This window comes from Emys orbicularis, chromosome 6, assembly GCF_028017835.1.
Source record: "Emys orbicularis isolate rEmyOrb1 chromosome 6, rEmyOrb1.hap1, whole genome shotgun sequence".
Taxonomy (NCBI): Eukaryota; Metazoa; Chordata; order Testudines; family Emydidae; genus Emys; species Emys orbicularis.
The window spans coordinates 59,784,971-59,800,243 of NC_088688.1; the positions used below are offsets into that span (position 1 = coordinate 59,784,971).

General features: G+C 42.6%; 1 protein-coding gene across 1 annotated transcript in view; it reads right to left on the minus strand.

The window, feature by feature from the left end:
• Positions 1 to 15,273, minus strand: part of KIAA0825 (KIAA0825 ortholog) — a 417,985-nt gene that overhangs the window by 272,484 nt on the left and 130,228 nt on the right. Inside the window, exon 6 of the mRNA XM_065406817.1 lies at positions 4,027 to 4,197. Within this exon, the coding sequence (XP_065262889.1) occupies positions 4,027 to 4,197 (171 nt within the window). The remainder of the gene's footprint in view (positions 1 to 4,026; positions 4,198 to 15,273) is intronic.

Sequence of the window (15,273 nt, forward strand, 5' to 3'; positions counted from 1 at the left end):
CTTTTGCAATGTTTGAAAATAAAGTAGTCAAGAAATAAACCTATGAAGAATTTAAAAAGCATACTGAAAATAAATTATAATAGAGAATGTAATACATAGATTATTTTTGTTCATCTATGTGAAACAATTTGGGGGATTTAACCTATTGAATACATTCCAGAGAATTCCAGACACAGAACTCTCACACTGAAGTCACAGAATTGTCCAGATCACCTCAGTACAATTGCTACAGCCACCTCCCTACAGAGTTCACTTTGGTTCAGTGTGTCCCTTGGTGCTATTGTCTGCCATGGGGTTACCATAAGAGAGTACCGGTGGGCAGTACTTCCCTGTAACTTCTATTTTCAATCGCCTAAATTGATCTTCTAAGGTTTCCATTGTTCACTCTGCAAAGAATCTTGTCTTGTTGGCAGCTAGAAGTATGAACTACATGTCTTTCTTTTCTTCACTGTTCTTTTTCTGGTTCACAAGCAACCTCCTACCAAAAGCAGAATCTGCGGAAGAGACTACATCCAAGCAATAATGCTATGAAAAAGTATGAAGAGAAGCCCAGGTGGCCACCTTGCAAATTTCCAATGTGGAAGCCTTCGACCTCTCCGCCCAAGAAGCAGCTATAGTACTAGTGTAATGAGCTTTACAAACCCTGGGAGCCTCTTTACCCTTAACTACATACGCCTCCCTAATACAATCCCTTAACCATCTAGCTAAGGAACTCTTAGAAGCCATTTGACCTCTCTTAAGACCCCCTAAGAGTACAAACAATCTGTCAGAAGATCTGAAATCTTTGATTCTTCTGAGATAAACCCTAAGTGTTCTTCTTACATCCAATTTATGCAGCCATTGCTCTTTGTCATCGCTGGGTCTAGGGAAAAATGAGGGCCAAGAATCCTCCTGGTTTAGATAAAACTCAGATACCACCTCTGGCAAATAAATAAATAAATAAATAAATAAATAAATGAGGAACTGTCCAAAGAACTACTTTATTTCTGATGGAACTTTACAAATGTTCTAAATATCAAGTCTGAAGTCCCCACATGATATTCTGAACTAAGAACAACTAAACTTGTTATTGCAACAGCCAAAAAATATTCAGTTACTTCCTGGTATGACTTAAATACAAGGCTAATAAGGGCCTCTTCTAATCAAGACTATCAGTGAGACAGTTATCAAGATTAATCAGGATAATATAGGACATTGACAGAGAAGATCTTATTTCCCTTCTGGATTCTTGACAGAAAGCTGGAACAACTGTAAACATAGTTCTCATTCTTCCACATCAGATTATTTTTCAGGTAGCCACTACAACTGAGATTTCTAGTAATAAGAAGTGAAGATAATGCCAACTAATATTTTACTTCTCAAACACTGTTTTCTTATTTCTCTGGCCATGCCTGCACTTCATATTTCTTCTTAGTAATTGATGTACTTCAGAATGGTTTTCTGAATAAATCCAGATCACCTGAATCAGAATAGCAAGTCTGAAAATGAAGATGTTAGCTAGTCACACTGCCCTAATCTGTATTAAATATATCATCACATTTGTTAAATGGTGACCAAAATTTTGTAGTTCCTTTGGAACCACGGGAGCCTTCCATCCCAGAATGCTGCCACTGCAGCTGATCTAATGACACTCACCTGTTCAGATATGGAAGCTAGGGCCACCACTTAGGAGACAATACGAGTATAGAGACAGTCATTATAAATGAGTAGAAAAATTCAGGAAAAGAAAAGCTCAAACCATTCAGCACCAACAGTTTTATGTAAAGTGAAGGTCATGTGTAAGTGTTTGCAGGGTCAGGGCCTAAATATGCCTCATGGAGAACAGAACATTTCCTTGTTAACATTCCTTCTTTCAAAATATATATTACTCTAAATAACTAGACAAAAGGTGTTTCTGTACAAAATATATTTTGTTAAACACAATCATGTTGTTTTCCTGTTTTCAGAGTTTCTTAAAGTAATTACACTTGTATCCAAGAGAACAGAAACAACACTACTCACAATTAATGTAGTTAAGTAAGGCATACAATTTCCTGCTAACAGGGAGAAAGTATGATAGACAGAGTGAGAAAGAAACTCATTCCACATTGAAATCAATAGGAAAAACAGAAGGCTTTGAATACCAATTTTAAATGAGCTTCAATATATCATCTAAAAATACTTTTAGGTTAATTTAGTGTTGTTTTAACACAAAATGATTTCTATTTCTTTATTTTACTGACATAGTGTCCAGCAGATTCAGGTTAAGAATGCATTGCTCTACTCCAGTGGTTCCCAAACTTTAACAACGTGTGAACCCCCTTTCACTAAAATGTCAAGTCTTGCGAACCCCCTCCTAAAAAGGAATATTTCCAGGGATTTTCTCCTTTACCTGAGTATAAGTTATAAAAGCAGTGATCTTGGAAATATTAAAATTGTTTTTATGACATGCTTATTACACACTATTATTATTATTTATCATTACAGTATTTTTAATACATTATGAAAACGGCACCACTCTTCCAAGATCTCACTTTCGTAGCTTGTATCACTTTGAATAAGCCTGTTATAAGACAAGGCCCTATGTTTCATCAAGGAGTATCAGATGTGAAACAGCATGAAGGTATTTAAGAAGCCAACTCAAAGAGTTACTCCTACACAAGCATTCAGGTCTTGAGCAGTCCAGGCAAACAACACACTTTACAACAAAGCTTAAACTTGTTCTTCATAATAATTTTAAAAACAATACTAGCTGCCTATTTAATTTTAAAAACAGCAAAAAATATCCACCTCCTTTCCATTACTTATAAGGAGTCTTGAAGTTTAAATCTCCTCAGTGTGATAGAGATGCTTGCTTTGATCTGCTTAGCTCTTGGAAGTCCAGGCGCCCCGGGCTGCTGGCCCCATGCTGCCCGGGGTTCCTAGGGACAGCTCTGTCCGCCATTAGGGAATTTTTCCCTGAGAACCCCCTGTAACATTTCACAAACTCCCAGGGGTTCACAAACCCCAGTTTGGGAACCACTGCTCTACTCCATTGACAAGTTGTGTACCTCTCTATTCTTTCTTTCCATGCTTCTTCATTTTAAGTGTTCTTAGACCATACTCTCAGAACACATTTCTTCCCAGCCCACAGCTTGGTGCAGAGATACAAAGCAAATAACTCTACCTATCCTACTCCCTGAGCAGCCTAGCCTCATTTCTAGTGTAAACTTTTCTTGCAGCCTAGCTAAAGCTCTTGAGACCATATACTCATTGGTGACCTGGTCTAAGTGCATTGGGTAAAGAAGCTGGGAAGGAGAACATATTATAGGCACACCATTTCTCAGCTAGTGGATTTTCTTCATCTCATTTCCCAGCTTGCAGGGTTACACATTTTCTTCATCTCATATTTCTGGAGATAGTCCAGTAATAAAATAAGGAAAGGGTAATACAAATTAAAGACCTGATTCTGCAAATATTTACTTCTGGGGAAAGTGCTTATTGCTATGAGATGTCCCACTGAAGTCAATGGAACAACTCAGTAGTGTTTGCAGGATCAAGCTATAAATTAAAACAACTATATTTACATTAAAACTATTTTAAATGTACATTACATTGACCTAAAATTAGTGTTCAAAGTTCAGGGATTTCCCCACTGAATATAAAAATTGCCGCCTCCATGGAACAAGCTCAGGAATATTCACAGCAGTGGAAATCTCCATCTATTAATTTGTTATATAGAATATATGTAGAAAATGTTTATTAGGCAACACCAGTGTATTTCACTCCATATCAGAAATAATTATAATATAATCACATCTTTTACATACAAGTATCAATTCTTTCCCACAAAATCTACAATTTAAATATACATCTACATTATTTTAAATAAATATTTAATGAGATATTGAAAGATACTTGTTGATATGGGGGATTGGAGAAAAAATGCAAACATGCAGCAATTTATTTTTATAATACTGCAAATTTAATTTAATTTGGAATTCATACCAAGTGATCCTTTTCCACAAACTGAAAAGAGAACAGTATGTGAGGAAAATTACACATTACCTTGAACATTTTTGTTCTTCTCAGTGAAACAGGGCAACAACAGAATTTCTGCAGAGAGTTCTTCAACTCTTTCTTCCATAAACAAAAAGAGTTTTATAAGCTGAGAAAGACATTTGAGTTGATACAAAGTTAAGCAGAAGTTCCTTCCTTTTCTGAGGCATTCTTGGGTAGCTGTCCAAATAAAAAGTCATAACATTTATTTTATTTCTTAGTAGATATTATGTAAAATATGCTTATAATAAAACTAAATTTTATTAAAATACACTGTATAAAGTCAGTCTTATTATTTGTCATGACACAAGATAATCTAATATCATAGTCTGAACTGTGTCACTTCCCTTTTTAAAGGATCAGATCCCTGAATCCAGTGGAGATGCGCTCAGTGCACAAATGAAATGGGGGAGAAAGGTGGTGTAAAACTACTTTTCTGCTCCTCCAATCCTGGAGTAGGCTGGGAGCTGAAACAAACAAAGGACAAACCTAAAGGCTACTCTAAATTACAACAGTCAGAGAAGTCCCCTTGCAGGATCAGTCTGCCAAGCAAGGATCACCAAAGCAAGTTGCATTTCTGCTCCACCCATCTCCAGTCCCATTTCCAAACCATACATCTGAGGGGATGGGAAAGAAAGAAAAAGGAGTAAGTGACGTAAAACCAGCCACATCTGAGAAATCTCCTATTTCCATCTTTGGGCAGTTTTCTTCAATTGCCTCAAAACTTGATTCCTCCATCAACCAAAATTTCATTGTATTCTACTCTTTGATCTTGATTATGACCCTTTGAATTTATTACAAATACAACATAATAAGTCTCCTGTATCCATCAGATTATGGTAGATACCATAATCAAAGAACCATCAACACTGAGCTGATCATAACCCACAACAAGATTGTTACTCAGTAAACATCTTGGCAGATTGTAGTCATTGCTTTTTTCTTTTTATCCTTCTCTGGTTTGATTCCAAACTAAAATAAAATTCACTAAGATGCACACATTCTGTAGATGAATGTTTTTATAAATAAAATTCTATATGATGGATGCAACCCTACCATTGTTTCCAAACATTAAAATTATTTTTGTAATTTCTTACCTTACATACAATAATATATTTTAAACTTTTCCTGTTTTCTCCTCAGTAAATGCTGCTTCTTATTGGCAATGCTATTTAGCATAACTATGGCAAAACACACAAGAAGGCCTTAATATATATGCCAATTTTGCTTTATAACATATATTTATTTTACACATATCATTCAGAAGTTATCATTTTTTAGGATTGACAATATTGTCTAAAACTAAAAATCAGGAAGTTCAGTCCCTATATTAATGTGATCACATACACACAAAATCAGCTTTTGTTAATAGAGTTCATATTCCTTTGGTATATCTCATTTACATATATCATATTACAAAGTAACTACTGAACTCCAGATTTCACTATCCATTAGCTAATGCAGGTGGGGAACATTCCAGTTAAAAGTTTTAATTCAGAAAACATTCTTAGCAGTATTTTGCAGACAAACATTGTGTTGCAAAAAATTGATTGAGCAAATCAAGAAACACCCCTTTACCATATATTAATGGTTTGGGACATCACATCAATACACTGTCACTTGGCAAGTCACCTTGTCAGTTTAACACTCTGCTTGCACAATACAGTTAATGAATATGACATCTGAGTGAAAAGAGACATCAATCTAACTCTCCACAACCCTAAATATGTGGGGTTTGAAAACAAGTGAAACTGTCAGTGAACTAATATCAGCAAGCATTACACTCATACAACAGTTATTTTTTTCCAGAAATTGAACATTTTATTTTCAATGGTTAAAACTTGAAACATATAATCACGTCACATCAACCAGGGAACCCTGCTTGAGCATGGAGCCAGACTGTAGAAGGCTGTGTGATGGTTTTTATTTTGTTTTACTCAATCACACAGTTTTTAACAAGTAATATTTAATATTTTTATTTTTATAACTTTTGGAATGTAACATTTCAAAAAATGATACAACTGTGCATGATAGGGTGTACCAGGTCCTTTGAGCCCCCTGCTGGAGGCCTCACAGTCCTACCACACCTTGCCCCAGGAAAAGAGCAGCAAAGGTCCTCCAGACCTACCTAGAAAAGCTGCAGGGAAGCAGCCAATCAGAGCACAGCAGGCTCAGTTAAAAGGAGTGGCAGATCCCTTTGAAGCAGAGATGGTTCTTAGCCATGGAGTTCAGCTGAGAATCCAAATGCAGGGCCATCCCTAGCCATTTTGGTGCCCTATGCAGCCCCCCCCCCCGAGGGGGGGGCTGTGTGGGGCCCCAGGCCTCTGCAGGGAGCTGGCCTCCGTGGGGGCAGGGGGGAACCACCCCCCAGCCCCAGCCCGCTCTGCTCCCCTGGTTCCCAGCCTTAGGGGGCAGGGGGCGAACCGCCCCCCCAGCACTCACCAGCGGCGTGGCTGGGAGCCAGGGGAGTGGAGCAGGCTGGGTCTGGGTCACTCCACTTACCACGCAGTGAGTGCAGGCCCAGCCCTGCTGCAGTCCTCAGGGGAATGGGGGCAGGGCTGGGGCAGAGGAGGAGTGGGAAGACGCGGGGCTGGGGCGGAGCAGGGGCGGGAAGGGGCAGGGCGGGGACTTTGGGGAAGGGGTGGAGTATGGACAGGGCTGAGGTGGAGCAGGGGCGGGAAGAGGCAGGGCTGGGGCGGAGCAGGGGAGGGGGGCCATGGGGAAGAGGCGGAGCAGGGGCTGGAGCAGCATGCAGCTGCACAGGGCATCAAGAAATGTGGTGCCCCAAATTTCCTGGTGCCCTATGCAGCTGCGTACTTTGCATATGGGTAGGGATGGCCCTGTCCAAATGTGCCAAAGTTTGGGAGTGTTTGGATTTGGTGGTCCAATTTTGGGCCCTTATATAGCGATAGAACAGAGCTATGAATTTTATATCCAGATCTGAACTTCCCCTAAATTCAGAATAAATGTTTTGGCATTAACAGTAACCCTTATACTTTTAAGAGTTGGATAAAAGGAAATATCATATTTGTGTTTCTATTGCTAGTAGTGCTGCTGCTTCCTCCCTTCCCTCCCCGCCCCAAAAATAACAGGTAATAATATTTGCATCACTGCATTGCCATTCTTAGAGGCCTGTGCTTCCAACAGAATACATGCTGAAACCCTCCTTTTTTTCATCCTTGCTTGAAAATGTATAACTAAGTATAACTGAGTTAACTAATGCACCGATGTCTGTCTGAGTCTGCAGACAGCCAGAAACAATAGCTCTCAGAAGTAACAACTGTACCATGCATCTCAATGGGATATTAACTCCAAGACCTATTGCTCATACTGCTGCCCCTGTCTACTGAGGAGGGGAGAGGTCCACCTGTCATTGCTACTGCAGGGGCCAGATTGGGGACAGAGCTATAGAAGGCCCCATGTCTCAACTTTTTTATGGCCCTGGATTTATGCCCTTCATCTGGACCTGCCAATACCTCAGGTGCCTGATATCACATGACCCTCAGCTCTTCAATGAGCAGGAAGTAACAAATTCCTCAAAGCCAACACAATTACAAACATTCTATACAATTATGTTACTCCAAAATATCTTCCTAAACTCTCAGAAGAGAACTCTGAACATTTTTTTCAATCTCAATGAACATTTAAAATATATTTTAACTGGACCTTAAAGACCGAGTTCCAAGTTCTTGCAAACCATTAAAGAGGTGTAGGAAAACATTAAAAAAATAAGCTAAGTTGTAGTGTATACATGAAGCGATATTATATACTTTTTCAGATTATAGCATATTGTACTGTAAAACCAGCATTTTTTCTTTGAGTTTAGAGGTTAAATATGTTCTATAGGCACTCTGACTCTGCTACAGTACTTAACAAAACAGTAACTGTAGAAAGAAGATGTTTGTAAATTTCCTAACCACTAATATAACTGTATTTCAAGGTGGCAAGAAGGGCTTTAATTAATTGGGACACTTCAGTATTATCAGAAAACAGAGAGGAAAAGATAGTATTCTTGTACCTTAGGGAAAATGTTATTTCACACAAACTAAGAATGTAGCTGTCTGCTGCTCCATATTATAGAAGCGGGTATTAGGATAGAGACATGGAACCAGAGACTAATAACTGTGGTCCCCTCTGGCTTTATAATCTATGAATGGAGAAGAATGCTGCGGATTAGGGAACCAGAAACAATGGTTATTTACCCTATAGTAATTGTGGTTCTTCAAGATGTATTGCCCACATGTATTCCACTTCTGGTGCACATGCATCCTACACGTGTGGGACCAGAATCTTTTTGAACAGCACTCCCTGTTAAGTCCACTCCGGCAGCTAAGGGTATAAAGGGTAGGGTGGCTGCAATCACTCTCCAGTTCCTTCACCAAAACAGAATCCACCTTTACAGAGACTCTGTAGACGTGGAGAAGGCAAGTGATTGCTCACATGTATTCTGCCTCTGGTGACTCACAAGCAGTAACTCAACACCTGGAGTAGAGTGACTGAAGAACAGCTTTCCCATAGTGGGCATCAGGTCTGGAGCACTCAACTCAGGAGTACTGCTTAGTGAAAGTGTGAACTGAACTCTACGTAACTTCTTTATAAGGCTATGTCTACACCATAGTTTATGACGGCCTAATTTATGTTACCAACATAAGTTATAAGCGCCAGTGTGGACAGCGCTATGTCGGTGGGAGAGCTTCTCCTGCCAACATGGCTACAGCTGCTCGCAGAGGCTAGAGTAGTTAAGCTGATGGCAGAGCTTTCCCCTGTTAATTTAGAGTGGCTCCATTAGAAAGTTTACAGAGGCACAGGTGCACTGATCAACTGCGCCACTGTAAACTCTCTAATGTAGCCATGCCCTTAATCTCTGAGTTTGGACACCTCATAGAGAAGCTGCAAATGCTACCTGATCTCTGGTGGAATGGGTCCTCACCAGCCCAAGTGAATCCAAATGGTCTACTGTATAACATGTTTTGACACAGTCCAAGACCTATTTTGACATCTTTGAAGTGAATATTGGTTGACCTTTCATCCTGTCAACAAATACAGAAACAGTCTAGGAGAACTCTTGAATGCCTTTGTTCTGTCCAGAAAGTAGGAAAGATCTGACAACACTGAAGGTGGGAAGTTTTGCTTCCCCACCAAGTAATATCAGTTTTGAGGAAGGAAATTGGTAGATGGATCATCTGGTTGAGAAGAAAGTCAGAGACCACTTTAGGTAACAAATTAGGGTGAGGACTAAGCCTACATCTACACTTGGAGCTGGGGTGTGTGTGATTCCCATTCAAGTAGACATATTTGTGCTAACTCTCATTGATCTAGTGCCTAAAAATAAGAGTGTATCTGTGGTAACACAGGCAGTGGCGAGCAGCAGCATCAGCTGTCCACCCCAAGTAAATATCCACAGGGTCCAGGCAAGTTTGTTCTCAGGGTGACTAGCCCGTGCCACTGCTCACCACTGCCCATGCTACCACAGCTACACACCTATTTTTACCAGGCTAGCTCAGTGAGAGCTAGCATGAAACTGAACAGTAAATGTACCCTTAGAGTCACTTTGTTTTTGTGGAATACTGTATTGGATTATCCCACCATAAGGGCTTGGATGTCGCCTCTCCATCTGGCTGAAATTATAGTCAATAAGAAAGAAAGTCTTAATGGACATACGGTATAAAAAGCATGTTGCCAAAGGTTTAAAGGGAAGTCCCAAAAATCCTATTAAAAAATGTTGAGGTCCCAAAAAAATGTTGAGGTCTTTAACACATGGGAAGACATGAAAGAATCCTCTGAGAAACTTAGTCACTGTTGGGCAGGGAAGACGGCACCACCTTCATATAGAGGTGATGAGCAGAGTTAGCTGCCAGATGTATGACTATGCAGCTGTTGGAGAGAGTTGAATGCTTTAGGATTAGCAGGTAGTCCAAGATGGCAGCAATCACACCTCCTGAGGAACCTCTTCCACTGCCCCCAGCGAGAGGAGCAATTGCACCTCCTGTATGAGCAATTGCTTGTGAGAAGGGTCCCTGAAGAGGGATGGGGAAGGGGGGTGGAAGGGCAGGAGGGCAGAGAATTGGAGTGAATATTCCCTCTCTACTGTGCAGAGCACCCAGCAGTCTGATGTAATATGGGCCCATGCATGGTAGAAAGCGGATAGACACGACGAAAAGGTAAGGCGGGATGGATCCAGTCTTTGCATTGGTGCGTCGCCCCATGGCACACCTTCAAAAGGCCGGTTTGGGGCCTGAGGAGGGTTTTGACTGGCCACAGCCCTGGCCAGAGGAGGGGTGAGGTCTCTTCCTTGAGTTCCTATTTCTCCTGCACGACCCGTCCTGCTTACCCGGAGGTTGATAATTCCTTGGTGGAGGCTGGGGTCTAAAGTGCCTCCATTGGGTGGCAGTGGTGTGGAGGCCCAGGGACTTCAAGGTGGCTAGAGTGTCCTTGAGGCTGTGCAGACGAGAGTCAGTCTTCTCAGAAAACAAAGACTGACCCTCAAAGGGGAGATCCTGGATTGTCTGCTGCACCTCGTACGGGAGGCCAGAGACCTGCAGCCAGGAACTCCTCCTTGTGGCCACCCCGGTAGCCCCGGTGCAAGATGCCGTATCTGCTGCATCCAGGGCCGCCTGCAGGGATGCACGGGAAATTAATTTGCCCTCCTCTACTAGTGTGGAAAACTCCGCACGAGCGTTCATTGGGCGGAGTTATGCAAATTTCTGCATGGCCCCACAAGTATTATGATTGTGCCTGCTAACCACCACCTGATGGTTAGAGATACAGAGCAGCAACCCTCCCCCTGTGGAATAGATTTTCCTCACAAAGAGGTCCAGCTTTTTGGCCCCCTGATTCTTGGGAGAGGGCCCAGGTATCCCTGGTGCTTGCGCTGGTTGGCCGTGTCAACTGCCAGAGAGTCCATTTGGGGGTGCGTGTAAAGGTGTTTGTTCCCCTTTGAGGGAACAAAGTATCTCTGCTCGTACCTCATGGCGGTAGGTGGCAACGAGGACAGGGTCTGCCACAGGGTCTTCATGGCATCGCTGATGGTTTTAATCAGCAGCAGCACAATACAGGATAGCCCTGGAGGAGAAAGAATGTCGACCATTGAGTCAGCCTCTACCACCTCCTCAGGTTTAATGTTCAGGTTCTGGGCCACCTGTCTCAGCAGCTCCTGTAGGACCCTGCTGCCCTCTAAGGCTGGAGTGGTTGCTGAGCCAGCCACTGCCTCATCCGGAGACGAGAACGACAAGATAGCGGCTGGTACCGGAGCCTGCTCCCTGCACTTGGCCCCTTTGGGGTCCCTAGCAGCGAGCCATGGGAGCCACGGTCAGTGCCATGGGCAATGCTACAATCAGTGCTGTGGATGGTGTGGTAGTTGGGGCTGCAGTCAGTGACATGGTCGGTGATACTGGCGGTCAGTGCCATGGACAATGCTGCGATCGGTGCTGAGGATGGTGCAGCAACTGGCACAGAGATCGTCAACGTCGTGGTTGGTGCAGAGATCGTCGACATCAGTACAGCTGCCAGATGGGTCCCTTGCAGCAGTGCGGAGGGCGTGTGTGGTGGCCCAAAGGACAGCAAGGCCACCAACACCAGTCTGGACCCCGGCTCTTCCCTGGCTCTGATGATAGGCCAGGGTGTCCCGAAGGGCCACCAAGGAGCCTGCCACTGTCCTTGCCACTGTGCTGGGTAGGGCTGTTGGTCACGGGGGGAGTGGGAGCTTCTGCTTCTACTGGAGTGCGATTACTCTACTTCCAACTCAGAGGTCTCTGATTGTGAAGACCACGGAGGAGCGGAGCAACTCGGCGCCGGTGAACAATGCCTGGAGCAGCTCCCCCACACGGGCCACCGGTGCCAGGGGTTGGTGCACAGGGGATGATACCCTCCTCGGCGCCATCATCGCTGGCTTGCCCATAGAGTGGATTGGAACAGGAACCGGTGCCGGCGACCTCTCCCGCCTTGGAGGGAGGGTGGCACTGTCAGTGCCAGGAGGTCTGATGCCACCTCGAACGCTTCCAGCGTGGAGGGAAGCTGTAGGTCCTTGTAGCGGTGGACTGGTGAGCGGTGCAGGTCCGGACTCGACTGGACCCTGCTGGGGCAGGAGTTGACAGAGGCCCGATGGGGGCTTGCTGGCCACCTGGTCTTTAGACCTGGTCGGGGAGTACCCTCTGCTGGCCTTCTTTCTTTTATGGGGCACCGGGGAGTGGGATCGGTGCCAGACCTGTGGGTGGAACCGTGGCAGTGCCGAGGGTCCTTAGAGGAGTCCTTCCTCAGCACTGGCTCACGTGTTGACGGTGCTGAAGCACTGTGCACTGAGGAGATGGCGCTTGGGGCCATGTCCGCCGTGCCGGGGTCCTACTGAGGCTGAAGTCCTGGCTCCATAAGCAGAGCTCAGAGTCGCTGTTCTCTGTCCTTGAGGGTCCTGGGGCGAAACACTGTACAGATTTTACAACAGTTCCTAAAGTGACCCTCCCAGAGACACTTCAAGCACGAAGTGTGTGGGTCACTTCTTGGCATAAACCTGCCGCAGTCCGAGCATGGCTTAAAGCCCAGGGACCGAGGCATACCCCAGAGCCGGGGAAAAAGTGGGGGGGGGACCCCCAAAGGAAACTTATGAGAGAAAACTGTCTACACTAACTAAACTACTACTGAATCTAACTATATACACACACAATACTGCGAAACATGTGCTTGCCGAGGCAAGAGCAATGGAGAGTTCCAGCTAGCAGTCACAGGTGGTAAGAAGGAACTGGGGGCGGGGTGGTGGTCAGGACACTATATTGAGCACCATGAGGGCGTGACTCCAGGGGGCACCCAGGCCGACCCCATGGACACTACTAAGGGAAAAATCTTCCGGCTGTCGTGCACGCGGCACGTACACACACCTGATTGGAATTGACATGAACAAGCACTCGAAGCAGAACCTGCCTCTTCTCAGATACACCTTTTTAGAACTGCCCTTCAGATCCTTCTCAGACTGCTCTTCAGCCCCACCCTACTCAGTCCCCCATTCTCCCCCTCCCCCACTTGCCACTGACACAATCATTGCTGTCTCCATTCTGGAACTCATGTACAGGCCTCCAACTGCTGGCAGGAGGATGGCAGTTGCCGCACACAATTTACCTGGATAAGCAAGATCCTGGATGAAATGCAGGTAGATGTGACAGGGCCACCAAATGCATGACATTTGACAGCCCATAATATGTATATGGGCAAAGGGAACGAAATTAAGGTTTCATGGGCAACCTTAACTCTAGCATTTCTTAACTTCTAAATGCTTGACTTTGCAACCTTATCATTCTTTTAATGTAGTAATTTTGTATATATAGTTCTTCATATTTCTGGATAACCAAACACACAATATTAGATGTCATTTTAGCAAATGAAATTATGTTAACCTTTTAAAAAACACTTTATTATTAGGCCTTAGGCACAGCTGCTCCCTCCATTCATTTTTTGTTCTGAAAAGACATTCCAGCGTGCACTGGGATGATGATACAATCTGAGAGCATGCACATTATTTGAATTTCATGTATCTGAAATTCCTGAGAATCAGCTGAAAGAAAAGCTCTTTCATTACAAATTCAGCACATCTACCCCTAAACCCAATCCTGAGAAATCCACTTCTCTAGATCTCCAATAAAGTGTCAACAAAATAGTGAAGACAGATTTTTTTAAAACCTTAAAAAAAATCAGGAATTTCAATTCTTTCTTACCTATTTTTCTGGAGAGCTTAGGGAACCCAAGGATGTGGATTTTGAGATATTTCAGGCCCTAAATGAAGGAGTAGTGTGTTGAATATTTAACAAAGAACTTGTCTTTCAACTGTTTCTCAGATGTTTCAATCAAGATCCTCTTCCATGGTATCTGTGATATCACAAAACTACTAGTTCACCAGCTGTACATATAAAGGCTTCCAGGAAAAACAGGGTAGACACGAATTTCTAATGTAAAAAACAAGCATAATGTCCGTCTTGGAGGGCTATTTCTATATGTTTTAAAACATTTCAGGTCTTCTTCTTCTATCATTAAGCAGAAAAAAAAAAAAGATAAACCATTTCCCCCCTTTACAGGTCACTTTTAAATAAGCTATGAAAGTTCAATTACTCCCACCTCCTCCAGAAAAGAAACAGAAAAGCAAACCATAGTAATATTATATCTAATCCCTTTTCTTCGTGTGACAAATCACTAACTCTAATTATCTGAGCTCCTGCTTCCTCCTTGCCTGTCATGAAGCCCAAATTTTAACTTGGCAGCTCTCAAAATTCTCAGGGAACATGGTTCAATTTCTTACCATCACATCCATCTGAGGTTTGCATTCCTTAGGAAACAAACATATTTAAGCATAATTTTTAACACCTAGGTTAAGGTGACAATAATGACCATGACTAACTAGCCTATGTAGAAAAGGATAAGCCATGTTCTTCACTGTGAAAATGAGGTTCTACAATAGTCATGTACAAAAATCCCCAAAAGTCAAAGGGCAAGGGTGTTTTGTGTAAACACTGAAAGAATGGAATTCTTGTGTCCTCTGAAATATGTGATAAAAGTGCTGCCATAAATGTATTCTTCATTCCTATGTGATAAGTTTTAGAGCGAAGACATTTTTGAGTTAACTGACTGAAAAAAACCCCAAAACAAGAACACAAACACAATTAAAAAAACAACTCATGACTCAACAATTTTCTTCGAACATGAAAAATATTTTTATCCTAAACTCCCATAAGACAAAAAAGGACAACGTAAACTTTTCTGAGCTTTCCAAATAAATATAATTTTGGCTTAAAAATAAATATAATCAATTTCAGTATAAATTATATATAATTTGGAAATTTGTAAGCACCGAAAAATAGAGGCTTAGAAAGAAACCACCTTTCCAGCCTTAAATAAAGAACAGAAATACTACGATTCAAGTTTGAAAGAGGGTATTGTTTATCACAGCAGTTTTCATACTGTGGTCTTAGGGACCACTGGTGGTCCACAAAACACTTGCTTGTGGCATGCTGAGAGATTTGTACCATGGCGCTAGCTCTCCTGTTTCCAGATGCTAGACTCCATTAAAAGTAGCTAAAAAAAAAAAAAAAATGTATCATTATTTTTGTAGTATTATTGTTCCATCTATAGAACTGTTGTAGTTGCCTATGGATATTTTACAATTGTGAAAGGAAGTGGTCTTTCAATTCTCATATGGGGTTAATGCAAACACATTTGATTAAAGTGCAGTCCAAACTAGGAGTATGACTAGTTCATCGTAAACAACAAACTAATAAAATT